General features: G+C 36.2%; 3 protein-coding genes across 5 annotated transcripts; 1 reads left to right on the top strand and 2 right to left on the bottom strand.

The window, feature by feature from the left end:
* Positions 1-657: 657 nt before the first annotated feature.
* On the top strand, positions 658-12,919 carry LOC7472469 (sister chromatid cohesion 1 protein 4). 2 transcript variants are annotated; one of them, XM_024606458.2, is made up of 15 exons: positions 660-1,526; positions 3,242-3,503; positions 3,960-4,057; positions 4,159-4,208; positions 4,532-4,581; positions 5,364-5,469; positions 5,655-6,522; positions 6,645-7,085; positions 7,241-7,385; positions 8,000-8,136; positions 8,651-9,693; positions 10,308-10,341; positions 11,045-11,153; positions 11,974-12,103; positions 12,528-12,919. In XM_024606458.2, exons 1-15 carry the CDS (start codon positions 1,403-1,405, stop codon positions 12,624-12,626), a joined length of 3,696 nt encoding a protein of 1,231 aa, XP_024462226.2. In that variant the 5' UTR covers positions 660-1,402; the 3' UTR covers positions 12,627-12,919. The 2 variants fall into 2 exon arrangements, with proteins under 2 accessions (XP_024462227.2, XP_024462226.2); XM_024606459.2 differs by lacking the exons at positions 10,308-10,341; positions 11,045-11,153; positions 11,974-12,103; positions 12,528-12,919 and adding an exon at positions 10,056-10,262 and having other exon boundaries at positions 658-1,526.
* A 686-nt stretch (positions 12,920-13,605) lies between these two features.
* On the bottom strand, positions 13,606-15,556 carry LOC7472468 (sm-like protein LSM36B). The gene is made up of 4 exons (XM_002311233.4): positions 15,392-15,556; positions 14,853-14,977; positions 13,946-14,059; positions 13,606-13,855 (listed from the first exon to the last, which is right to left on the bottom strand). The coding sequence occupies exons 2-4, from the start codon at positions 14,965-14,967 to the stop codon at positions 13,809-13,811; spliced, it is 276 nt and encodes a 91-aa protein (XP_002311269.3). The 5' UTR covers positions 14,968-14,977; positions 15,392-15,556; the 3' UTR covers positions 13,606-13,808.
* Positions 15,557-18,556: 3,000 nt separating this feature from the next.
* LOC7462120 (splicing factor U2AF-associated protein 2) lies at positions 18,557-27,078 on the bottom strand. Of its 2 annotated transcripts, none has more exons than XM_052455336.1 (15): positions 26,868-27,078; positions 26,368-26,472; positions 25,854-25,988; positions 25,586-25,711; positions 25,281-25,513; positions 23,666-23,875; positions 23,271-23,363; positions 23,159-23,197; positions 22,129-22,218; positions 21,941-22,043; positions 21,717-21,797; positions 21,070-21,146; positions 20,551-20,631; positions 19,858-19,949; positions 18,557-18,998 (listed from the first exon to the last, which is right to left on the bottom strand). In XM_052455336.1, the coding sequence occupies exons 1-15, from the start codon at positions 26,926-26,928 to the stop codon at positions 18,875-18,877; spliced, it is 1,650 nt and encodes a 549-aa protein (XP_052311296.1). In that variant the 5' UTR covers positions 26,929-27,078; the 3' UTR covers positions 18,557-18,874. The 2 variants fall into 2 exon arrangements, with proteins under 2 accessions (XP_052311296.1, XP_052311295.1); XM_052455335.1 differs by having other exon boundaries at positions 26,368-26,478; positions 26,868-27,077.
* Positions 27,079-27,552: the final 474 nt, after the last annotated feature.

Below are 27,552 nucleotides of genomic sequence, written 5' to 3'. Positions count from 1 at the left end.
CATTGAATAATAAAATTAATATTGAAAAGATATATTGATTATAAAATACTATGTCAAGGTAAAAAAAAAACATTACTATAATGAATAATATTTTATAAAAAGATTTATAATAAAACACTCCTTCTTGGTTTTTTTTTAATTTTAATTTGTTAATTGTTAATGTAGGTAAATAGTTTTCTTAAAAATAATGTCTGTAAATATTTTCAAGGGGTATTTGAAAGTAAGTTTTAACATGTTTTTTTGGTTAAAATTTTATTTTTTTACTTTAAATTAAATTTTTAAATGTTTTTAAATTGTTTTGATGTTAAAAATAAATTTTAAAAATAAAAAATTATTATTTTAATATTTTTTAAATAAAAAACCACTTTAAAAAATAACCTTTTCAAATACTATCTGCATTGGGAAGGGAAGGCGCCATGAAAGCAAAAAAGAAGAGCGGTAACAATTAGATTTGGAGCCCCCCTGATCAAACATTCAAAAACCACTTTGCAAATCGGACGGCTGAAAACGCTCGATCAAAGCCAAACCACAGCTGCGAGCACCCAATCAACAGTAGTAGCGCAAGAAAAGTAAACAAACACACGAGCCACTCAACAACGTTAACAAATTAAAATAAATGATAAATAATAATAGTAATCTAAAAATCTAAAAAATACAAGAGTAAAGAGTAAGAGCCCTTTTATTTTACTTTACTCCTCTCAAAAAGATTTTATTTTCCTACATCTCTCCCTCTCAGTTTATTAGATTTTCTCTCTGCTCGATCCTTGACTAGACGTTTCTCAACTCGCTCAAACTCAGTCTCTCTTCACGTCAACTTCCCCTCCAAACCAATTACACCTCGAAGACGTTGTCGATTCGGCGAAGCTAGGGTTTCGGGTTCTTTTGCAATTTTTTGAAGCTTCTGATTGGTGAATCGTTCGAATTTCGTGGACATGGAGCTGTTTTGTTGTGTTTGGAAGTTTCTGAGATCGTGTGGTAGCTAGAAAGTCGAATTAGGGTTTCTGTTTTTGGATGCAAAATTGGGGGTTTTTGTTTTGCTAACCGTGTTCAATTTCATGGCGCAAGTATAAATTTAGGGTTTTTAGGGGTCATTCTGGTATTGAAGTTAGGGTTCTGGTCGTTTATCATACTAAGTTGCTAAATTCGAAGTGTTCTTATTCACTTTGATTGCTGGGGCGTATAATCGATAATTGAAAGTTCAGAGCTTTTCGTGGAGAATTTAGAGGGAACGAAGTGCTGTATTGAAAATTAGGGTTTCTGTTGTAAATTAAGCAAATTCGTGGGCTTTGAAATGCGTTTAGAAGTTAAATTGGGCAGTGGATAAGATAGTATTGAAGATTTAGGGTGTAGACTATTGTATGAGAACTGAAGTGGGTGGAGTTTAATAACTCGGAGGTAAGAAATGTTTTATTCACAGTTTATTTTGGCCAAGAAAGGGCCTTTGGGTACAATTTGGATAGCTGCTCATCTGGAGAGGAAGCTTCGGAAGAATCAGGTCGCTGATACTGATATTGGTGTCTCTGTAGGTTAGTTTTTATCTACCTTTGTACAGTATTTACTTTCAATTTGTTTGATTTCTTTCGAGAAAGAAATGATACCACGACGCTCTAATGACTGATGAAGTGGAACACCACTGTTCCATGGGGTTCGTTGTTTTGCTATATTTAATTTCCTTCTGGGATGTATCTGCTTTTTTTTTCCGGACAGTTGGAGCATATGGTGATATTTTGAGTTGCCTGTATCTACGAGTAAAATGAAAATGACGTTATCTCTCATTTACCAAAGTTTTCTTTAGTTGTTGTAGCAGTAATAATTTTATTTATTCAGATTATTCGTGATCTGGTCATCTGTCTTATTAGGTTATTAGTCGATCTCCTGCTGTCTTTATATTTCTATCGCTTTGTGACCATTGACATTGAATTGCAATTATTGCTAGAACTGGCTTTGCCTTTTGTTTTTTGTTTTACTAACTAGTTAAGCAAGATGTTTTTTGGGACACCACCTCTTGAACACATGTAATATGCTTGAAGGAAACCAAAACCTTCCAATCTACTTGCTATCTAAAAGCAGAAATTAATGAAGGAAAATGTAGTATTATTTCTGTCCTAGTTCCATTGCACTGCTTAAAAATTCTGCTTAAAAATTCTTCTGACTGAGAAAGGGGCCATCCTCCACTTCAATTACTATTATTGCTCTTCATTCAAATCAATCAAAATAGAGTACGAGGAAGAAAACTCCAAAGCTACCTCTTTTTTCATGGATACAACTTTGTGTTGCCAGCTTTCCAAAAGAAACCAAACCAAAACCACCATGAACAAAAGCAGAAATTTTAGCCTGAAGCTTCATTGCCACATTGCAATGAATCAACAATAACATGTTCCTCTTCATGAATGTAGTGCATAATTGATTTGATTTATCATCGTTGATATACATGGAAACGTAAACATTACTAAAAGGATCTCCCCCGTGGTAATTATGATCCACGGGAAGTAAAATAATTGGGTGCTAGAAATGAAATGGATTTGCTAACAAGCTGTTACGAGCCAATGGGATCCTTCTTTATCTTCGTTATCAGTGAAAATTGTCTTTTTTGTTCAATTCCTATTACATTGAGCATACTTTGGATAGGGTAACTCACTTGGAAAATAAGAATGGTGTTTGATGTAGAGGAACCAGCATGGTTAGTTCTTTCCTTGATCTGGGATGATTGTTAATTGTTGGGCCTTTTGTATTCAAATAGAAAGTGCTGCTGTAATTTATGCTGATTGAATAAATGTATCAATTCTATAGCATTAGAGAATTATATGAACATGCAAGCATTGAGTATATTTTAATCCTAGGCTAGTGGCAGATGCGTGTCCAAAGTTAAGTTATGCCCATCTGTTACAAGCAAACATTGAAATTCAGAGCAGTTATATGAGTTGGAGCATTTGTGTACTCTTTGATGCGGTTTGTATTTGTTGTCCATTGATTGTCTCATATATGGCACATTGATGCTTAGTTGTTCATTATCTTCGAAGAATTATCATCTTTGGTTCCTCTGGCCTTAGTTTAAATATAAACTTTGATATTTCCTGCTTTCTATCATCCTTCATTCCATGTTCATGCTTATCTTCTGGTAGCATCATAGTCGGAGATTCATTTGAATGGATTTGAAAATTTTTGATTTGGCCTCTCACTGCTTCCTGTTTTTTTGATTATTCACTCTTTCTTGGCTCATGTATCTTCTGTTTTTGAGCAGATTCAATTCTTTTTCCCGACGTACCAATTGCACTGAGATTGTCTAGTCATCTTTTGCTTGGTGTGGTGAGGATATATTCTAGAAAGGTGAGTTACCTTTTTGATGATTGCAGTGAGGCTTTGCTCAAGGTAAAGCAAGCTTTCCGCTCCACTGCTGTTGATTTACCACCAGAAGAATCAACTGCCCCATATCACTCCATCACCTTGCCAGAGACTTTTGATCTTGATGATTTTGAGCTTCCAGACAATGATATTTTTCAAGGGTTAGTTCCAAAACATCCGAATAATGTTGAGTACTGAAGCTAATCTGTTATAGATCATGATTTACTTTTGTAGTTCAAAAGAGCTCCAGATACATGCTGATCTGGCGAAGATCTGGAGCTGATTTTTTTGCTTGTGGGTTCATTCTTAAAAGGATCCAACCATTATATGCACTGGTCTTTATCCAGTAATTGTTAGATGCCTGACAATCTAAGTTTTTCAAGTTACTGCATGGCCTGTTCTGCTGGACTAATTATATGGCTTGATTTTTTTTGGGTACTTGTATGGTAATGTATTGCTGCAAACTTCTGATGATTGTAGAAGATTCAGGAGAATTTCAAAGTGTTCATTTTCCCTGTCTATTGATTGAATATAGGTCTGAATCATAATATGTCAATTTCCTGCTAGGAACCTATGATGCCTTTTTATCTGGATATTGACACAGCACTTTCTTGCAGCAACTATGTTGATCATCACATTAGTACAAGGGAGCAGATTACCCTCCAAGACACAATGGATGGTGTTGTCTACTCCACATCACAATTTGGATTGGATGGTTAGTGTATGCCATTGCAAGTCATGGGAATATTGCATTTAATTTTATAGAGATGGCTATGCACTTAATGGATTTCTGATATATTTTGGGGTTGCTTTCAGAGCGGTTTGGTGACGGTGACACTTCTCATGTTGATTTGGACCTTGAAGAGGTAATTTTCTTCTGCTTGCGTCTATATATATCTTTGCAAGATGGGTTGGAATCTACATTGAATTGCAATTTGGTCAATATGGTTTTACAGTTTTACTGGTATTTAGTGATAGTAGATATGTTCAACCATATTTTTAAATTAGGAACCCTCATATGTGCCACATGCATGGGTGCGCCACTCTGCATCTATGCATGAGATTTTCTCAATACCTCCTACCATCCATTTTTTTTATGGTGTTGGATAAATCTGTTTCATACTCCACTAGCTCGCTTTATTGTATTATGTGATTTCTAAATTTTCTTTCATGGTTTGCTTATAAACAGGACCTGTTCCTAGACAAGGTTGCAGCTCCAAGGTCTGATGAAGTTTCAGAGTATGGATTTCTACAACTTTGCTATCTGATTCCTTTTCAAACCTTTCATGTGATTGTGTGTTCATTTGTTCACATACTTTCTAACTCCAATTTGTTTTATTCATTTTTTGGATTGCGGGGATATACTATTTGAAAGACAGCCTTGTGCTTGTCCCATAGATAGATGTTTTTTCAGATTGCAGTTACCAAATGCTAATATTTTGAGTGTTATATTAATAAATGCAAATTAGAATTCATTTTCAAGTACGTGATTGAGCATAATTCCTATTCATATTATTTATACATGGACTATGTTTTGTTATCTTTGGTCAAGTCTTTGTGCCCAATAGTAATATGTCATTATAGCTGCAGTTAATTTGGTGAGAGCACAATGCATATAAATGGAGATATTAATAAATTGCTCTGTTGCTGGATGAGTGTATCATTTGTGTGTACTTTAGTTTGCATAGACACCCCTCAAGGCAAACTGTCACAGATAGGATACTAACCTTTTAAAAATTGCTCTTTTATACGCATATTGCTGAATTTAGTGTTTGTAGTCTAGAGTATAAGCATATGATGTTGTGGTGAAATAGATAGCTTGCATGTAATGTATGCCGGGCTCAACATCCACTCCATAATAAATAGTCCATCACAAGGCTATTATCATTATTGTGGGTAATTAGTGATTGTTGATTCATGGAATCATTTACAATGTGCAAAGTTTGAAAATATAAGTTCATAGAATATGTGTGGATAGTTAACCTGGTGATTGATTCATAATATCAACCCCCTTTTTGCAGGCTGAGTCTTCAGACGTCTGCTGAATCATTGGAACCAAAAGTAGAGGAAGATCATGACGTGATTGGAACTGCAGAAGCCATGCCAGTGAATGGTACTAGAAACAAGGTTGATATGGAAATCCGAAATATGTTCTCTTACCTCTAGTAGTCACTTATTCCCTTCACCCAATACTTTTTTTCCTCTTAATTTGGTCCATTGATTTTTGTGAATGTAATTTGTTGAATTTATCATTTTTCTTGGAAGTGGGAGGATAATTTTAGCTGATGAAAATGGTTTACCCTTGTGAGCAGATGGTAAGTCAAGCTTCAAATTCTGAATCTCTGGACTATGCTCAGGCTCCTTCCACTCCTGGGTTAGTAGAAGAGCCAAACTTGTCCAGTGTTCAGGATGGTCTAGCCTGTGATGATCATTTAAAATCAGAAGATAACAAGTTGACCGATGGCATAGAGAGCACTGGAAATGCTTCCAGTAAGCCAAATCATCACAGGGATGACACAATGAATTTGTCTTTGGGCAATCATTTAAACTGTGATACTGTTGTGTGCATACCTGCTGAGGAGAATGGCTGCCTTTCTGGTGATTTGGAAATCAATCAAGCAGAGTCACCAGGAGAGTTACTATCTACCACAGTGAATATAGATTATTTAGCAGCAGATGGGATGGTTTGTGCATTAGATGGATCAGACAATGTAGAAGTGATAAATAACTTTGTCTGCAATGGTGAGGTCACTGTGCCCTCTGTCGATAAAATCAATGGGGAGTGCAGAGAATCCACAGGAGTCAGGTTACATGAACCAGATAATCTCGAAATTGCTAATGCTGTGGAAGACTTGAGCTCACTTGGAAAAGCTGTAGATGCGAATACTGGCTGTCCATTGGAATTGGCTGGTGCCCCAGAGGGTGATGCTCAGGCTCACCAAGGGCCAGAGGATCCTGATTCTTTGAGCAAAGATGTTGATGGAGAAAAGACACACAATAGCATGGGTGTGCTCCGTGCATGCAATTCCTACATGAGTGGACCTGATTCATCATTTCATGGGATTAATAATGATGATTTTCAGCTTCCACCTGAAACACAAGGTCATGCACCATGTTCATTGGAGATGTCCAGCGGGGAGGAAGCATTCCATGCTTCTGGAATTTCCACTAAGGTGCAAGGTTTGTTCTACAAGCTATATGAATGAACTTTGAGTAAATTGTTGTGCAAGGTGTTGTTTGAATCTTCTGCACATGTTACAAGCTATACTTTTTAATGTTTAATGGATCTCTTACCCTTGCAGGTGAAAAATGCCATGCGACTGATGTTATACAATCAGTGGAAAATCAGATATCTGAACTCAATTTACCTGGAGAAATTCAAGCAGATGGTGGGAAGCAAGACGAGCAACCAGACAATACATTCCCTAGTGATAATCAGTTGGAGAACTTGAATAGTTCCTTGACTTCTGAATTGCCTACACCTGAAAAGTTGCTTTCTGTACCTCAAGGGCTTCTTGATAAGCCAAATGATTTGCTGGTTGAGTCAACTCCAGTCGAAGAAATCGTAGATGGGGGTGACAGAAGCAGTGCTGGAACCAACATTACTGGAAAAAAGCGTAGTTTTACAGAAAGTTCACTAACTGTGCAGAGTTTAAATTCAGTTGATTCTTTTGGTGTCTCTAGATCAAAGAGAACCGTGGATTCCATTCCTGATGATGATGACTTGCTATCTTCTATATTAGGTATATGGTTCTTGATGCCTCTTAGAATGCCATGCTGTGACATGACTCAGAGTTGTGCATATATAACAAGAAAAAAGGTTCATTGGACTTGCTTTGAGAAAAGGTGACTTTTATAAATATGTGGGTATGTTTGACCTTGCATATTGTTTTTTCAGTTGGAAGAAGATCTTCAGTTCTGAAAGTGAAAACTACTCCACCTGCACCTGAAGTGGCATCCATGAAACGTGCCCGGTCTGCATCTCGTCCTAGTGCCATGAAGAGGAAGGTGCTTATGGATGATTCAATGGTCTTGCATGGCGAGTATGACTTTTTTTTTTCATTTTACTCTTGTTTTCATAAGTTACCTGTTGTCAACTGCTATTTGTAGTAGTAAATATCTATACTTGGTTTAAGAGTCTGGCAGTAAAGCAAGCCTCTCTTGCATGTCAAACTATTGAACTAATAAAATAGGAAAATTCTGCTAGCTATTGTCTTTTACAAGCCCTTTCCCCCATCCTTGTTGACCCATAAAATTTATACACTTAAATTAAGTATGTTGCTGCTGCTGTTTCTTGAAAGAGTCTCTTCTATCTACATGTTGCATAAGCTCATTGTCTTTGCAGTTCAATGATCCCTTTAGCTTTGTTGAACAACTCTGACTCCCTTTGATATAGTTGCATGAAGATAAGTTACCCATTAGGCTTAATATAGCTTTGTGCTTTTGTCTACCGGGCTTCAGTGGCAGTATATGCTATAATTTGTTTTGAGAAATGGTGCTTGGTGGTTCAGTCTTTCAGCACCGAAGTATTTTTCTGACCATCACTTGCATAATCAATCAGTTTAAGAATATAAATTTGCACTAAATATTTGGGTGTCCTAGAATTCTTATCATCTGTTAAATACTGCTGATGGTTTTCCATTTCCCCCCTGTCAAGTACTATACGCCAACAGTTAACTAATACTGAAGACATACGTCGCATACGAAAGAAAGCTCCGTGCACACGCACTGAGATTTTAATGATTCAGAGACAATCCTTAGATGAAGAAATTTTCAGTGAACCAGTATTGACCGGTGAGTGCATTTTGCAAAATCTTCAGCATGCTTAGTTGCTGTAATTTATTTATTTGTTTAAATTGTAATGATTTGTTCTGTCTGATTATGTCCTGGCTTTAGTTATAACAATCAATGTGACTCTCCTATTAACTTTGAGAGCTCTTATGGTCCCACAGTACACAATTTAGGAACATCTTTTCATGTTGTACCAATCAAAGTTGAATAACCATGACATCCCCTCTCTATATATTTTCAACAGAAGAATGTTACAACAGAATCTAGTTGTATTTCATGAGTGGTATGATTGCCCCCCTTTTTTTTTGTCTTTCAGCTTGTGCCATGAGTTTCACTTGATTCACTCCCAGCTTGTGATTATGCAGGCTAAATTTCGGTGGACATGAATTTTTTTTATAACCTCTGGTTTTCTTGCCTGTCTTTAAATTATGCTTGCTTCATTTGATTTTATTGTTATTCATGCAACCAAATTTCATTTGCTTATGAAGATACAAGCTGATTAAATTTTGTCTTTCAGGTATGTCGGCAGAGCTGACATGTTTGCACAGTGAAACATTTGATTTGAGCAGAATAGAGATAGATGACAGTGATGATAACAATGCTTCTGTAGTGGCAAAGGATTCTAGTAGACCAGCTGTTGCTCAAGTTAATGAATTGGAAGCAAGCACCGAGCCTGTTATTTGCAGAAAAGATGTTGATGGACAACCTGCTGAGAATCTCATTTGGACCGAGAAGCAAGGGCAAATGAGTGCTATTGTCGATGTTTCTGATTACAGATCTTCAGAACATGGAATATTGGGGGAAATAACTGAAATGGAAGTTGATAAAGGGCATGTGGAAGTCACAGATGCTGCAAACCACACTGCTATTCTGCATTTTGATGGATCGCACACTGAACTGATTTCTGGAGATGCTGGTGACATGGTGGATGGGTTGGCTCTCATGGATGGCTTTACTGGCACAGATGGTTCTCTGCAGATGGATACTTCAATTCTGCCATCGGATATGATGGATACTCAAGTATTTGGGGAGGTTGATTTAAGGGATGTGAGTGATGGCAAAACACTAGATGACATTGAAGTTTTAAAACATCATAAACAAAATATTGTTGCAGTTGAAACTGAATCAAGGGAATGGGAACTTTTGTTGGAAGAAAGCAAAGCTGGCGCACCAGCAGAAATCAGAGTAGATTTTCAGGCTGATGGTTCTGCACCTGCTGATGATGCAGACACATTGCTTGCAAATATATCTTCAGAGATTGGTGGATGCATTAACCTCACTTCTGTAAATGTTGACCGAACTCAGGATGATGTTGAAAATGACAAGCTAGGGGATGGTAATGAAGATGGGGGCCTAGCCATGAGCTCAGGGCATGTTGATAAGGACCGAGATTCTAATCATATATGTAATGAAGAATTAATGATGAACCCTACATTTCCTGTAGGATCTGATACGGACTTCAAAAATGCTTCTCTAAATGGTGGAGATTATCCTGTTTCTCGAGAAGCTGATCCACAGAGAATTGTGGATGCTGAAATAACTTATGCTGACCATCCTGCTGTAAGTTAAACTCTCCTGATATCATTTTTGTTCTGATTTTCTCTTGTAAGGCATCTTTATTAGAAATCATTTCTTTGTCATCTAGGTGCTTTTTACGTTTTTCTTTTTTCATTTCTTCTTCTTTTTTTTTTCTTTTTTTGTTGTGCCTGCTTTTATAACTGTAAAACATGATTTGGCATCTAGGTGCGTCTAAATTTGTACCTTTTTTTGCACACTTAGTTTTTCCCTTGTCGAACAATATTAGGGAACACAGTCTATTCTGTTGTTAATGAACTTGATATGTTTTTTTTATCTGGTGGAAATTTGTATAGCTGTTTCTGATTCTTTATTTTTTATTTTATTTTTCAATAAGAGATGTTTAGCAGTTAGCAAACAGGGAAGTCACAAAGTATGACGCACAAGTAAGAAGCCATGTGTAATAGCTTGGCATGCTTTAATTGTTTGCCTTTCCTTAAATGTGTCGCAATTTGCTTCAAAAGCCAATTTGTATTTGGCATCACTTTGTCCTAGCATGGAATTATAATATGGTTATGGAGTCTCATATTATTATTGGATGAGTAGAATCTCTTGTAAATAATTCCAGCACTGGCTAAATAGATTGTCTGATGGTGCAGGATCTTCAAGATGTTGCATTTGCAAATGATACAGGTGAGCATCTCTTTCATGTTTTAATGAAGTATTTGCAAACCTAGATAATTGCGTTTCTTTCTTATAATGTTTCTTTCATCATGAACTGTCATATATATAGTAAACACTTGAACATGTTTGGTGCTAGACATTCTTTTTGTAGCGTAAAATATCTAAAACTTAATGTTGAAGAAATCTCTGCCTCATTTTTTAGTGTTTGGTAAATTATCAGCAAACATCATTTATGTAGGGATATTAAATTTCAAATTTAGTTGCAAAGAGCCATTCTCGACAGTGATGCAGGCATGGAGAACATGCAAAAAAAAAAAAAAAGATTCACAGATTTGAGGAATTCAGAATTATGATTTAGATTTGATATGGAGCTTATTTGGTTCATTACAGTGTTTTAGGTCCTAACAGAATCATAGTTTTATTTTTATCCAAGCCAATTAACTGCTGATTCTTTGTTTCTATAGTTTCATAATTCGTTGATGTTTTCTGCATCCATCAACTTTGCTTGAAATAGGCTATAGCAGGTGTTTAGGTTTCACTTTTGGGTTTTGTGAGTCAATAGTCTCTTTGGCCTTCCTGTGTTAGTCAGGCATGAATATTTTTTGGCTTAGGACAGTGAACTGATTTTCTTTGTGAAGACTTCTCTTCTGCTTGTATGTGCTATTTGGTGGAGTTTCTGTTTTTAATGGTGGTTTGCCTATTTTCTTTTCAGAATTTTTGAATGTAGATGATGATGAGATGGGTGGAAATGATGATGATGGCATACCAGGTCCTGAAGATGTTCGCCTTCTTGACAATAGTGGATGGTCTTCCCGCACCAGGTGTGTGTGGATCATGTGGGCTGGGTTCTTGCTGGATGATATGGAAACAGAGTTTTGTCTGTGTGTGCATGTGTGTGTATCTGTTTGTTGGTGTGCATTCATATAGGATCTAGGACAAGGATTTCCATTGGCATGCTGGGCGTGCATACTTTCCTGTTGTGCATGGTATTTGAGATCATGCCTAGATATTATGTGGTCAAAATGATAGGTATATGATATCTTCCTGATTAATGTGTTGAAATTTTGCCCTCCCCTTCCTTTCTTTTTTGGCACTTCATCTGTGGGTCTGTAGGGTAGTGTAAAGCAGTATACTGTAGCTGAGATTGCCTATCTTTCAATCTCCATCCAAAGCTGTTCTTTTTCCCCCAAAGCTTCTCTGGGTTGCTTTACAGAGTGGTGTTGGTTTTTAGCAAGTTTTGGTATATGAGTGGCATTTTTGAGGAAACACGATGGCATTGCAAACTTGGGATGTTTGTTGAAAGCTTTGAATTATTTGCATTGTCATCTCTGCTATGATAATTATCACTTAATAGTGTACAATTTAATACCATCTTCGCTTCCTCCACTGTAAAGAGTGAACAAACTCTTTATTTGTTGTAGAGTTGTCAAGATATCGCAAGATGTTCCCTGGTTATGATTAGGATCATTATGAGCTTAGACAATGTTCTCCCTTTTAATCCTTGTAATTTTATATTAAAAATACTGGCTGTGGAGATTCTTTGTTTTTGTCTTCAATGCAGTCTTTAATATGTTTTGTGCATTTCTAATTAAAAATTAGGTTGAATGATTACTGATAAATTGCGGATACTCTCTTTTGTAGAGCTGTTGCCAAGTACCTTCAGACTATATTTGATAATGAAGGTGGAAATGGAAGGAAGGTCATTTCAGTGGACAACCTTCTGGCTGGTAAAACTCGGAAGGAGGCATCAAGAATGTTCTTTGAAACTTTGGTATGTGTTGCACACTTGGGTTGTGGTGAACACCATATTGTGTTTTGAAGATCTGTTAAGGACATGGATATTTCTTTCAAGTTGAAAAATAGGTGTTGAATGGGTTTGAAGGGGATTTGCATAATTTTGATGTGGTAAGGACTTGTTAGTATAGACAGTGGGCAAGCAGTTCGTTTTAAATTTTAACAGTGGCAACATAATATGGAGATCAGAGTTGTGCAAGGACCAAGACATTTTAATACAGGGCGCTTGTTTGAATACATGAAAGATTTATTGAGAAATAAAACAGTGATGAAGAATATGCTAAAATGTATTGGATGATATTCTAGTTATCCTTCTGTTGTTTGCAACTTGTTTGTGTGGCGGTGGATCCTCCCTCTGACTTCGATGATTATTGATGGTCTTAATCTTTGCCCTTTTGCAGGTTCTTAAAACAAGGGATTACATCCATGTAGACCAGTTAAAGCCCTTTGACAGCATCAGTGTAAAGCCACGAGCAAAGCTCATGAAATCAGACTTCTGATCTCGGGTAGGAAAGGCAGAAACAGTTGATAAAATCAATTTAGGTCTAGTTCAGCTCGTGCTGAGTGAGCTGGGGATTTTATTTTTCCTTTTTCCCTTTTCGTCATATTTATTCCTTCTCTAAATTATTCCCTCCGATATTTAGTTGGTGTAACTGATAGTTTAACGACGCAGTAGAGTTGCATATGTTACAGTATCAGGTGTAACATTCGTAATGTGGATCATGTGTGTAAATATGTGTAACATATTAACATTTGCAATTGAAGATGCTAATTTATTTGTTTGCCTGTACAATTACTGTGCTATTTGTCATTGGTCACAGGTAGACTTGAGTGTCAGTTTCTAAAGATGTCATTGCCATTTTAATTTAGTAGAAGCAATAATGGCAAATTAATCTTTTGGATGTGATCGGCCATAGGCGTATGCTTGACGAATTCTTCGTTGCCGCCATTGGGAATCATTAGATTGTGTTTTCTTTGATTCATTCGTGGCCCTTGCAAATAACTCTGCGACTGCTTCCATGGATCTTCAGTTGAATCAGTCCGTTTTCATCAAGGACCGGGTTGCTTATATTCATTTTTCATGTAAAATAATAACGATAACCACCAGTTCGTGGATCATCAATTGTTGGTCAAACGAACATCCAAATCATACACTTCGCAGAAACTAGGACGATAGTAGTGTGAGTTTAATGGGGGCTCTTTGCCGGAAGGCTATATAGAAAAACTGTTTGGAGTGAAGCTTGGCGGAAGGAGGGATGGAGTGAATTTGAAAGGCAAGGAGGACAAAGGAAAGATGAATCATCATCCATCTAATTGTTTCGCTAACAAGGAAGAGAAGAATGACAATTACCTCCAATCCTTTTGAGTCCATGCTCTTACTGCCACACAAAAGATATGTCCAATCCCTTCTCGTCCATCTTTCCCAGTCCCTTCTGACAAATAGACTAATAGTGTATAACTGGATGAACATTCGAGGTGTAAACTAAAGCGGGTACATATTAATGGAGATACCCAGGAGGTGCTTACAAATAAAAAAAGTTCAACTTCGCCTCACATGATACAAGGAAATTTAAACCGACACTCTTTAATTTCTGATCCAAAGCCAGTAACTAGAATCACTACATTGCACTGCACCATCAAACCACCAGCATATGGAGCTGCGGCTCTCACAATTGTTTTGATTATGCACCATCTGCAAGAGTCCTCTTGGATGTGCTGATGTACAGAACTGCATCAAAGGAGTTCAAATATGATCATCATCGAGCAGTCCTTCTAGACAGGTAAGAAATTACAATGTAAAGACATTTTAAGTTGTTACCATTATTTCCTCGTATGAAAGCATCACCATATTTGTTTTTCAGTTGGCCATTTACATATTCTTCTGTTTGTTCCATTGCTATGTTCATGTACCCATCAAGACAAGCTAAAATACCTGCACAAAGAAAAATGCTGGTGACAATGAGCATAACATTGGATAAAAAGAGAGAGATCAGAGCATGCTCCATAAAGTGGGGGAGATCAAGCTGAAGCTCCAGTAATATCTTAACACTTTGACATCTGATTATTTGACTTATCATACCATGAATGTCATGGAAACTCTGGACAGCCTTGAAAAGGTTTACAGGTTAACTAGTCATTGTGTTTTCTCATACTCTTCCCATTTCTGGACAGCCTTGACGAGTAACTAGGAAATTTCACTGATCTTAACCATGTGCACTAAGCAGGAAGTATTTATTTATACAAAAACGCTCCTTGTAATTAATCCTTCCCTCATCAAGGCTGTGACATGACTTTAAAGAAAAACTGTTAGTCCGCTAGCAGACTTTTTTGGTTCACAGATACGTTGCAATGATGGGCAACGCCCACTGGTTCATTCTGCATTCAGATGTATATCTATAGCGCGACATGAAGCATATTAGAACCCGAACAGCATAATCCATGTGGCTAAGAATTCCATGTGAATCTTGTCCCTAGAACGGGTCAAGTTTCAATATTAAAAACCAACACACATTGATTTCCAGTGCGCAACCTTCATTAAAATGTGAAAGAAAAAACCCTTTTATGGGAAAGTAAGAAGGTTATACTGTAGCTATATTTAGATAAATCCATCATCTCACCATGTTGTAGATGAAACCAGCAGAGAGGCATAAGAAAGAAAGAAAAATTTACAGATCAGGTTTATATAGAACACAACTAGAATATGCTACATAGAAAGAGAAAGTGACCTCTATAATCAACTCCAGAATTGAGCTTAACCACAACAGGCCGCCCACGAATTGATTTGAGAAAATCAGCAGGTGTTTTTGTGGTTGCCGAACCCTTCTCTCCTCCAGTTGACATTTTCTTTTTCCTGCATTTACACATCATGGGCAATAACGAAAGAATCATACATTTGACTTTAAAATCTTAAAAAAAAAAACAACAAAAGCTGAAGAATCATATCCTCAACACAATCCCAATTTGCCAAAAACATGGGAAACATAGAAGAAGACGACGACTTGAAATCCCTTTTGCGCTTGTAAAAGCAGGTAGTTACAGTTCCAAGTAGTCAGATTTGAAAAAACTGGACATGAATCGTAACTACAAACTACCTCCTGTAAATTCTATAGTCGAATACTAAAATTAATAAAATAAAATGTTAGCATGGTAGTGTTTTTGAAGTAACAAGGAATTACCCGTAAAATAAAACGAAAAGAAAACCCTCATTTCATAGCTGAAAAAGATTGAAGAATTAATAATTGGAGTTTTTTTATTTTTATTTTACCTGAGTTGCCAAACAAAGACGATCTTCTGTTTTGGGATTAGGGTTTTAGGTAGGGGAGGAGGGACTTGAACCTGGGCTTTGAAAGAGTATATACAAATAATGGAGAAATAATGACGTGGCTACTTCACTTCGGTTTATGGTTTGCGCGTGTCTGTCACGTGACAGTTCCTCGTCTGGTTATTTATGGAGTCCTTCTTTTCCAATAATTTTCTGACAAATACAATATTAATGAATTCTACGACTACAAAATACAAATGAACCGAGCTCGTCCTCACTCGTATGTTGAAATAAAATGAATTTATACAAGTCTACAGTTAAAAGCTTGTTATATAAATGAGTTGAGTTTAAATTTAGCTAAGTTTTATTTATTATAAATCATGAGCTAGTTTAATTAAATTTATTGGTTTAGCAGTTAAGGCACTACTATATTCCTGCAAGTGTGAAAATACAAGTTCGATCATCAGAAATGACACTTATTGGAAGAGGTAGCCATAAATCCCGAACATGACTAATTTTATCTTTAAAAAGGTATAAGAATACCCAAATAAGAACTAAAAAAAAAAATTAGGGTTTAAGCAAAACTCATTTAAAAACTTCCAAACAAACTATAGTTTATAAAGCTTACAAAAATTCAGAAGAGTGAATAACTTGTATAAGATTTCATTAATTATATAAACTAATTTAACATGCAATAAAAAAATTTCTTATGAAATGAAATTTAATAAAAATTTTATGTTTGTGATAGATAAAGTTCAAAGATGTAATATATTTTATAAAAATCCGTGAAATACATTGTATTCATAGAACATTTTATTATATTGCAATTGTATAAGATTTTTACAAGTATATTTAAATTTAAGCCTAATTTGTGTATAAATAAATAAACAGATTTGAGTTTGATATATATTTTGTTAACATGAACAAATAGTTTTAGTACTCTAGGTTGTTTGTTTTTGTATTTAAAACTGTTTTGAGGTATGTTTGATTTAAAAAATATTAAATTTATATTTTTTATAATGGTTTTATATGCTAATATCAAAAAATAAAATAAAAAAATAAAAAAAATAATTTAATATATTTTTAAACTAAAATTATTTTTTAAAAGTACTTTACATTACAAAACATCCGCTACCTGTTCACTAGCAGGAAAGAGCAAAGAGACCTAACCACGACCATTTAACCATAATACAAGTGATGCATTTTCAGACATAAAACAAGCACATATATAAGAAGTCCCTTCTTCGCGGAGACAATGCTCGACTAACCAGAATTATATCTGGCTAGCTAATAATTAAATAATCATGTTTAGCAGCTCAGCTCAGGCTGGCTTAAGCATGAGGAGTTAATTTATTTTTGCCTAGCAGTATAACACTCAATAATCACGCGTTATTAGTATATATATGAGCTTGAGTGTGAAAGAGTAAATAGTTCAACAGCCATTAACTGGGCCGTTTTTGACCTAAGAAATTGCAAGGAGAACTTATACCATCCAAGCTCAAACTCGAGGCGTCTAGCTGCTGCTTTCTTATCTTCTATTTTGTTCGAACTAGCTAGGTGCTGCCACTCGCAGGCGACCACCAACCCTATCTGCCTCACTTGCTTCTCCTGAATAAGGATATGAGGATATCATCATCAGCAGCAATATGTTAAGCTTTGCATGATTTAAGTAACATAAAAGTGATGGCATATAAATTGTATGATCCTTTCCTCTTAACAAGTTCGTCTTCTCACCTGCTGAGGCAGTTCAATTTCCTATGATGAACCAGAACTTTGCTTTACGATATTAAATAAGAGTAAAAGTAGCCTGTGTCCAGCAACTTTAATGCCATAATTAAGCAGTTTCACCTTCTACTATTTCCTAGCAAGACAAAAAAAAAACAAAAAACCATTCTCGTTTGAATAGCTAACAACTCTTTCAAAGCTTAGTGGGGAAAAAGTGGATATATACAGGTAAGAAAAGTTCATCCTAATACTTTGGAAAATGGGCTTGCAAAACTTATAATGAAACCTAATAGCGACAGACTTAGTACTTGAATGGTACAGACTGATCACACACTAGCTTCATTTATGTAAACTAACACTGTTTTGAATACCATGCACAGCCAGTTCGAGAACACTTTGGATAATACAAAAGAATGCAATACCTTATACAGATGAAAAGACGATGAATGAATAGTGTAAATAAAAAGTTACTTATCTAGAAGATAAAACACTTGGTTCAAGCAGAAAACAATTTGCATCGAACCTTGTACTTGCTTCGGTACATGGAAACACCTGCTGCATGGGCCAAGTTCTGGGGGTGCGAAGCCGAATAAGGTTCCGTCGATGAGTTGTTCATGTCTTCCAGGTGCAAAAATCCCAGTGTCACGACCATGATTGCTGTTTGGAGTCATTAAGTGTAATTCAATGCTTAACTCTATCACCAAAACTTGCAAAGCAAGTGTCTGCATAGAATGCAAAATATTTTCTGCGTGTTTTGTGAAGAAAAGGGACACTTGGATCAATAGTGAAAATTCTAAGTAAACTCTTCCAAAATTGATACATTAATCCACACTCGCAACAAAAAAGAATTTTACACTGTAGTCACATAAATGATGCAAACACAAACACAATATTTACTCCATCCTTTTTCCAGGTATTGCACAAACATAATTCACATCTAAACAGGCAGCTGCTATTTGCCAGATTTCCTGATCAATGAGCAACAACAATCTCTTAAAGGCACAATCTCAGAGATACCATGTAGAAAATGAATAGGTTCCAAGGAGTTAAAATGGCCTCTTTTACGAAGCGTCACTCGTCAAAATCTCAATTCCTTGGAAAGGGATATCTCACTGTTGGATCACAAGGTAATGGAATAATCTCATCTTTTTAGTAGTTTGACTACCTCAGGATATTTAAAAGATTTGTTTTTCTCATGTCCGGGGTAGCCTAGAGAATTTTTCTGAGATGCAACAGAAGGATTGAAGTTCTTCCTTCTGTTCTTTTGTTTCTTCCTATACATCTTTTGTTATTTGGTAATCCTTCTCATTTCATGTTATTTTTTACTAACTTCTTCTCCATTACTGTTCTCTTCTTCTCCCTCTCTCTCCCCCCGTTTTCCCAACAAGAAACGACTATCATTGATCTGAATATTGCTCATGAGAACTAAAATCATCCCTGATCTGAATAAACAACTTTTGAAAAATGATTTTAATGTTGAGCAAGTAGTAGACTTGTATCCTTCACAAGCAGGGGGTTCATATACTCCCTTCTCAGAGACAAACTATAATGAGGATTAATCAAGCTTCTATGACTCTGTCATCATTTACAAATCCTCAAAACCATGAATTTACAACCTGAATTCACATCACGCTTTTCTGCCGCCCTTTTTGCCTCTCTTTCCAAGATAATCAACCATCTGTATCCTATATATCAACTTCTATTTCGAAAAAAAATTAACATCAGGAACACATGATAAGTAACCGCAGCATCACAGCTAAGTCAGCCAGCTTCAAGTTCAGCACCAAACTGCTCTAAGCGAGCAGCATCCTCATCAAGATCCCGGACCGAAGCATGATTAATTAGCCCATCATCCTCACTAGCATGTATCTCTCTTCCGCCAAACCTAAATGGCAACAAGAAGAATCATAACAGAAAAAGAAAATTAGAAAATTTAAATTACTTCGGAAGGACTGGTGAGGAATACCAATGAATTAATAATCCATAAAAGATTTCAACTGATGCTACATTTTTGGGTTGATTGATCTACACCTTATTTCTGAGAGAATCTCTCATAGCGTCTCTTTTGAATTCACAATGTGACAATCATTGGTACTGTATAATATTTGGAGATACGGCAATTTGCATTTCCCAGCCATATTTCCAAGCAAACAAAAAGCACTGAACTCTACTATCCAACACGGTGTAGCACAACGGTTGTATAACATGCAATTAATATAAATTCTAAAGAGATCCACTATGCATGTTTAAGCATGAACAAACTAGCATGATTTATGTAAGAGATCCACAATCTCCATTTCTCTCTAACCAACCATCAGATGTAGTCCTCTATTCATTTTAGATCATGCAAATCAAATTTCAAGAAGTTTGACACTGAATGTGTTCGCTCCATATCGTGACAAATTGTTCATAATTGTTTTGCATGAATTTTCAATATCAAAAACTTATGTAGACAAAGCACCTGAAATTTATCATTTATGATACATTAATTTATCACATCACATCTGACAGTTTATTGAAAATCACATCATAGTAGATATCTTCACATGTATGTATAAATTTAATTATCTACTATTTTGCTGCTGATATATTTAGTCTGCTACTGCTTATCCAAAAGTAAAAATGAGTAATCATCATGCCTGAGCTTGTTACTGTGCCGGTCAATTTCTATAAAGTAAAGTGATTCTCACTCATGTCCGACTGAGTCAAACAAGGTAACTACTAATTAACATATCAGAACTCACCATCGTCCATTCATCAATTCTATGCACCTTCGAGCGTCATTTCTGTCCTTAAATCTCACTAAAACAACACCGTGTGGATTATTCTCACAGACCTGCAAGCAGAGACATAAAAGAGTGTGAGAAGGTGGGGAGAAATTAAAATGAGCTGAAAGTAGATTAAAATCTAGTCAACAGCAGCTTGGCAATGGAACTCAAAAGTGGCTATCAGTGCATTAATAAAGGAATGCAACAAGAATGAAGAGAATTTTCAACCTTTGTCCTTAAAATTGCATGGAGGCAGTAGGAAACCAAACAAAATCAAACAAAAGAAACATAATGCCTTCTGAACTTCTTGTTTTCCATGATACCTAAGTATTTCTTTGAGAATGAACGGAAGAAAACAATTTTCAGTTCATGTTTGAAAATGCACAGGCTGGTCCACTTAGTGAAGACAATGAAGTACAATTTTCAATGCCCAGGAGTTCTTAAAAGGTCAGCGAAATAAGTGTTGGAGAATAAAGGACTACCAAGAACAAATGCAATTAGATGAAATGAACTAAATCTGTACCATTACATGTAAAATGCAAAATTTACCAGCTAGCACTAAACACAAACCAGTGCAAAGTTTCTATTGCATGAATAGTTTGTTTAGTATGATTTGTAACAGGTTATGAAATACAAATACAAAAGCTTGGCTGAAAAAATTTCAGATACCTTGATGGAATCTATTGGACCAAGCTTCACACATTCCTCTCTAACATCTACCTCGAGTTCTGAACCTAAGCTTTCATCAGCCTGTAATAAGAAATTCAAATATAAACTGTTAACAAAAGTGGGAGAATTACATTAAGCGCCCAGAAAAAAACACCCTTAACAAAATAAACTACTAAAATAGAGAAAAGAATTGCATCATAAACAGATCAACAATGGTGGATATGGCAACAGGTCAAATTGTTTACCATATCTCTGCAAAATCTCAAAGAAACACATTTGCTCTCTTAATAACTTTTTGTGCACACAGAAAAACTCAAAATACAGCAAATGGATAAGACTGTAAAAGTTCAACATGGAGTACTAGGGGAAAGGATAACTTGCTTTTTCTTGTGCCCTATTTTCTCAACAAATGATAGCAGTTTGTCTGTCAAATGTTGGACAGATGCTGATAAAAGTCATTTAAACCAACAGTACTTCCAGAGGAAGTCCCATCCAAACCACAGATGGTTCCAAACTCACCCTCATTTCAGAAAGAGTGAACAAGTGGCGAAGAACTACAGTAGCTGGAATTGACACCTTGGCATCATCACGGCCACCTGTGGGATACAAGAACATGAAGTCAGCCATATGCAAGGCATCACTTGTAAAAGCAACTGCAAAGGAACTCGAAATAAAAACCTCAAGAAAAAACTAGTTACATCTCATGGAACAAAATTGAAACATTGAAAATAAAAGTACGGCATGTAATTTTCAACCCTTCAACTGCATTGTATCCACTCAAACCTGGTTCAAGATTTACCCTACTATGGCCTTTTTTTTATCCACTCAAACCTGCTTCAAGATTTACCCTACTAAGGCCTTTTTTTCCAACTGTAACTCTAAAAAATGGAAAATTTTGTATTCATGTGTAAAAGGGATAAACCACATAATTCCTCATCAATTTTAACAAGCCAGGGAAAGATTGCTGGAGTTGACCTTCTCACAATCAAAGTACTTAGTTAAAGGAATGGTTTAAATCATGGATATTGTGGCAATGTCATAAAACGTAGGAGTATAGATATTTTATTTCATAAAAGACAGGGATAGATAAAAGTAAGTTCACTTGGAACCCTTACATGCATATTTACTGAACTAAATTCAATGCCTCAGATTGAACAAGAACCTACCCCAACCAAGGATCCTGTCCTCAACCTTTTTCAGCTTCCTTTTCTTCTTGCTGTCAATTTGTTTGGATATAAATCTGTCCCCTGCATTTATCATGAATAAGACTCAGTTATCCTTAAGACATAAAAGATATCATTCATATACTGATTTATATGCAAACAACGATAAAAGAAATCCTCAGTATTGCAATCTGAAAATTTGAAACATCATGGTTCACACTTGTTACCTCTCTGTTCAAACTTGGCTTGGCTGACTGACATAGGAATTGTGCCCCCAGGACGCAATGGTGTCCCATCCAAAATTTGCACAGCCAAATCTACAGAGGGTTCCTACCATGCAAAATTTGCATATACTCAGAGATAAGAATCTTGACTGTTTCACATTTCAAGTACAGTAACACAGTAAAGCAATTACCTTCAAATATGTAACTAGAGCATCTCCCTTTACTCTTCTTGTCTCTTTGTCAACATAAATCTTCACTCGGGGCTTTTTTGTTTCAGGATCCTACAAAATTCATAACTTGGTTTCTTAGATGTGCAGTTCAAAATGACAAATTGCCTAGGATTAAATATATGTTCCACACATCACGAGACTGGGAAGCAAATGCATGCACACAAAGACATCCATAAAAAAATTCCCGTTTCACCTTCTGATAATGCATGAAGAATGAATTTGAAAAACTAATAGAGTGAGGTCCATTAAACAGTAATGTAGCCTAGCCTAGAAGATTAATTTTGAGATCATATTGGAACATAAATGTCAACAAACAAGTGTGACTTTAAGACACAACGAGACATAAAACCTCAGCTATGTCCAGAATAATGCATGGGATATGGACCCTCCAAGAAGACCTGAAAATTTATACGCAACCATGCATGCACAGCATCAGCTCTCAGTCAGCAAAACAGAGTAGTTCTGCAACGAAAACAGTATTCTCCACCCTTTTAATGTGAAAACTTTACGTGTACCATATGCACAAATCTTCTTTAATTTTATCATAGCACAACAATAACAACGGCAAAGCTTTTACTTTATCATAAGATTGTAAAATAAATGGCCATATATAGTCTAGCTTTGTGGAGATGACTTCACCTTACACTTTAAAAGTCCTTTAAGAATATACTAAATGAGTTAATCTTCTGTTGAATTCTCTTCTTTATACTTTTTTCCATCTCAAGTACATGCATGTAGCACATGATTACTGAATTATTAAATTCAATCATACAGGATGATAGCTGAATTGCTAAACATACTCTGTTACATTAACCAACAAGTTCGTAAGCACTTTTTTAACTGCACAACATCTAATGAGTATTTGACAAGATTCTTTTCTGGTGCTACGCCTGGCCTAGGTCACAAAAACTATCATAGGAAAAAGGCGACTTGAAACCTCAACCATGAGTACATTAAGAAAACGTGTACAGTAAATCAATGCAAATTATACCTCCTTAATTATCCCACATTTGGAAAATACCTCTACCACCTGCAATGTTTTTATCAAATTAGCTTCTAGCTAAGATAAAACAATAACCAAGATAAAACAGCAACTGACTTACTTCTTCAGCAGTGACATCGTCAGGCAACCCAGTTACATAAACGTGTGTATTGACTTTCAATTCAAACCAACTATCAGGAGCCTTATTGGCTTCCTGCAAAATACATAAAAATCAAGGAGTTAAGCACAGCCAAAAAACACAATCCAAACTAAAAGAAAAACAACAAATACCCAAATACCCCATCATGCAAGTGGCACCTTAATTCTTATACATTTAATTTATAGTACAATCTATTTTACGGTCCCAAAAATCCATGAAACTGTTTGATAATGATGACGACGACAGTCATCAGGCTACAATGGTACTGTTAGTTGTGCTTAAAACCCAACTTGCACGAACAAAGTAACTAGAAAAGAGGCAAGACTCCATCTTCAATGGTTGTACGAAGAAGATACCTTTTTATCAGCTTGCTCATCCTTCTTGTCCGCTTGCTTGTCACGCAATTTCCTCTTGTTATTAAGCTGTGATCCTACCACTTCATCAGTAACATTGAATTCTTCCTTCAAAGTGGCATCAGCAGCGTTTACATTTAGAAACACCTCCTCTTGTTCATGGAAAGTCATCTCTTCTACTCCAAATCGCCCACTTACACTTGAAGGATTATCCTAGAAAATCAGTTGATTATGAACAAAAGGTTGTAATCATCATTTTCAATCACATCAGTAAGAAGATGATAGTTGGCCAGATAAAACAATGGTAAAAAACTGGAGTAACGAGAAGCAGCATCACCTTTTCAATGCATCAATATGAAAAAAAAATGGGCTATTTTGGTGTTACAGGAGAGGCAAGAAAACCATAAGAAAATATCCTCAAAATAAAGAAGCATGATAGCACTGAGCAATCCAGCAAAATAGCAATGGAAGTTTCAGAAGATATCTGACTCGGAATGATCACAGAAATGATCATTAGAGATTGCCTTTTCCAAGTCCCGGAAGCACTGATCACATGATACAACATTAACTTTCTTATGACGCAGAAATTCAGGATGGCAATGAGTGATAATTTTTGTGACGTTCATGAAAGTCTATTGAAAAGATTATCCTGGCTTCATATAATGGGCCACTGAACGGTATGCTTTCATGAAGAGGTGACCTCGTGCTCTTCAAGAAATGAAGGCAAAGGCCCCCCTGAGCCCGAGGGGGATAGTCGGAGGGCACCAAATCCAGTTTTTTTCCTCCCATCCTCAAAAGAGGCGCCGGAGGCCCAAACTCATCCGGAGTTGGAGAACAAAATAAAAAAAGACTTTCTCAACATAAGAAAAAAACTGCCCTTCCCTTCCATATAGATCGTCGTGGCATGAACTCATTTCTGCCTTTCCCCACTCCAGCCCGAAATCCAGCTGGGGCCCTCAAGGTGAGGCCGAATTTCATTACCTTTTGTGCGCCTCTCACCTCCTCCATGAGGATGATCCACTGAATTCATTGCAACACCACGAACAATGGGGTGTCTACCTAAATCCTCCGTGTCCAATTGCTTGCACAACCCTAATAATCATCACTAGAACCTAAAATCTGTCTCTCTTCAGATACAGAAACCCAATTTGTCCTACAATTGCCCTGCACAGGAAATCCGATACAGTTTTAGGCCACTCATCAAGCCCAAAACCCAAGAATTCACCAATGCTGCACTTGATTAGTATCCCAATATCAACAATCAGAATATAAACCATCTCAAGGAGCTTCAGATAGAGTATGAGATAGCTCCCTCCATAAACACTAACAATGAGAAATCATCAACAGATAGCAAATGGCACAACCCAAAATTATCCTTCTCCGATTCATAACCCTCCTCGATCTTAATCAAAATTGACCATACGTACAAATATACATGTGTAGGTATATGTGTTTAGATATGCATGGATATGAATTTTTTTAAAAAAAATAACAAGGTTAAGATCTGAATGTCAAGAACATAATGCTAACGCAGAATTTCACAATAAAGTTTTAACAGTTCTTGAAAAAATATCAGAATGAAGATAAACCCTCCAAAAGCCACAAAATGACAACCAACCTGAGGAACCCAGGCTCTTAGGCTTCCATCCCACTTGTATGTAGTCCCATCATCATCTGTGAATTCATCCTCGCCATCTGGTGGTGATAGAACCCTGTCAGGATCGTCTATCCCAAGATCATCTCCAGTGTTGCCAGAAAGAGATCCATTTTTCAGCCTTTCTGCCTCAGCCTCAGCCTCTTCTACCTCCCTTTTCCATTTCTCAAACTCATCCTCATCAGTGTTGGGTGACACTGCAAACAGATCATAGCATAAGACAGCTTCCACAAGCAAGATGAGAAAAGAAGGGGGAAGAAGATCTTCACCTAAAGTAGAATGCTTGGCTTTCTGTTCATTGCTAGAATGAGATCCATTTCTCAATCCAACAAATTCCAATTCAGCCTCTCTGGACTCCTGCAACTTCTCGACCTCCTTATCATTGTAAGCAAGTGCTGCATGAAACATCAGAGGTTACAAGCCCTCATTCAGAAGATGGAAATGATAAATATGCTTATGAACACATATACAAGGGCATATCAAATATGCAATGATACATAGACAGTACAGAATAGAAAAGAAAAGGAGATTCTTCACCTGCTGTGGAATAATCAGATCCCTGTTGAGATATTCCTGACGTGAACTCAGGGAATGAGGACAGTGGCTGCCATTCACTTCTTCCTTCAGACCATACCAGTGTACTTTCTACGAGATACCCGTTCAGGAAGTGCTCTGTCCAGGCGAAGCAAATAAGCAAAGGATATGGTTCAATAGCTCAATAGACCAATTGAACATGTTACAGATGGAACGATTGTCCTGAAACCTTGCTATTGATTACTGATGGAACTGGAATTCCAGAAAGTAGAGAAAGAAAATTCTCCAGTAAATGAAAGCTCCCACAAAAGAAACATCAACACATAAGAAACCAAAAAACTAACAGCAAAATAAAAGCAAGCACCCTTTTTTCTCTTTACAGTCCTGTTCACTAACCAAAACAATTCAAACATGCACTTTTTTATATTTTTTTTTAAGTAAAGGCACAAGGTTTCAAGACAATCATTCCGTATTTAGAAAACTAAATAACTTAAAAACAGCATCCGATCAAACTCACCACTTAGCTCAGAAAACGTATAAGGTCCAACCTGTTGTTGATCTTCACCTAGAATAAACCATCCAACTTCCGCAACCCTGTTGTAGCTGCCATCATGGCCGTTTCCTGCACCTGCGCGATAAAAAAGAACATTGCACATAATAATAGAACCCATCATCGTCAACACTCTTCAAAACCATAAAACAATCAAAATCATAGCCTACGAATTAAAACCCATTATAAATAAACACAACTGCACACACAAAAATAATAAAGTTGCAAAATTTTTGTTTCTGAGCTATCCTAAAAAAAAGAAAAAAAAAGGCAGCCCATGGAAAGGAACGACCAGTAGATATTTACAAGAAGTAGAAAAACCACAATAGATATTTACAAATAGTTCAAATTCGTATCATGTAATTAAAAGAAAAAAAGAAGATTGTTTCTCTGAATAAATATGATAACATTAAAAAAAAAATTGTAAGAGAAGTTATTATATTTAAATAGCAAGTGTCGGTACTGACCAGAGTATGGCTGCTGCTGCTGGGTTTGGTGATCCATGGCAAAATCCTTCATAGACGACATCGTTTTCTTTTTACACTGCGCTGCTGGTATATTGGAGACGACGGAGAAACAACTAGATGGGACAGGGCATCAGATGGAAGAAGGTGAAAAAGAACCGACTGTTTGGATGCGACTGTTGTTCTGTCTGACTTTAAGGATAAGGGTGGCCCCTGGATTGAAATACACCGAGATAGTGTTTGGAAATGTAAGATTGATGGTTTTAAAATATATATTTTTATTTTAAAATATATAAAAATAATATTTTTTATTTTTAAAAAATTATTTTTAACATACACAATAAAAAAAATATTAAATCACAAATTCATAAAATACGGTTTTAATAATACAGAGCGAAATTAATAGATTCGGAGTTAGTTATTTGCAGCCGATTTGCAAATTGCACCAGCTAGTTGTACTGTGTTACTAAAATAGTCCTACAATTAATATTATTAATAGATTTGGGGTTAGTTATTTGCAGTCTATTTGCAGACTGCACCCCGCTAGTTGTACAATGTTACTAAAGTAGTCCTACAATTAATATTATTAATAGATTCGGGGCTAGTTATTTGCAGCCTATTTGCAAACTGCACCCCGCTAGTTGTACAGTGTTACTAAAGTAGTCCTACAATTCATATTATTAATAAA

Source organism: Populus trichocarpa, chromosome 8, assembly GCF_000002775.5.
Source record: "Populus trichocarpa isolate Nisqually-1 chromosome 8, P.trichocarpa_v4.1, whole genome shotgun sequence".
In the NCBI taxonomy this organism is placed as follows: domain Eukaryota; kingdom Viridiplantae; phylum Streptophyta; class Magnoliopsida; order Malpighiales; family Salicaceae; genus Populus; species Populus trichocarpa.
Note: the sequence above shows the minus strand (reverse complement) of the source record. Positions and strands in the feature narration are given on the sequence as shown.

Coding starts and splice junctions, on each gene's coding strand:
- LOC7472469 (XM_024606458.2), top strand. CDS start 1,403: ATGTTTTATTCACAGTTTATTTTGGCCAAGAAAGGGCCTTTGGGTACA. Junction 4,058..4,158: donor ATCACAATTTGGATTGGATG/GTTAGTGTATGC, acceptor GGTTGCTTTCAG/AGCGGTTTGGTGACGGTGAC. Junction 7,086..7,240: donor CTTGCTATCTTCTATATTAG/GTATATGGTTCT, acceptor TTGTTTTTTCAG/TTGGAAGAAGATCTTCAGTT.
- LOC7472468 (XM_002311233.4), bottom strand. CDS start 14,967: ATGTCAACTGGAGGAGAGAAGGGTTCGGCAACCACAAAAACACCTGCT. Junction 14,060..14,852: donor TTCTGGAGTTGATTATAGAG/GTCACTTTCTCT, acceptor TTCTTTGTGCAG/GTATTTTAGCTTGTCTTGAT. Junction 13,856..13,945: donor TTTCATACGAGGAAATAATG/GTAACAACTTAA, acceptor CCTTTGATGCAG/TTCTGTACATCAGCACATCC.
- LOC7462120 (XM_052455335.1), bottom strand. CDS start 26,928: ATGTCGTCTATGAAGGATTTTGCCATGGATCACCAAACCCAGCAGCAG. Junction 23,364..23,665: donor ATGAGCAAGCTGATAAAAAG/GTATCTTCTTCG, acceptor TGTATTTTGCAG/GAAGCCAATAAGGCTCCTGA. Junction 23,198..23,270: donor ACGATGTCACTGCTGAAGAA/GTAAGTCAGTTG, acceptor AAAACATTGCAG/GTGGTAGAGGTATTTTCCAA.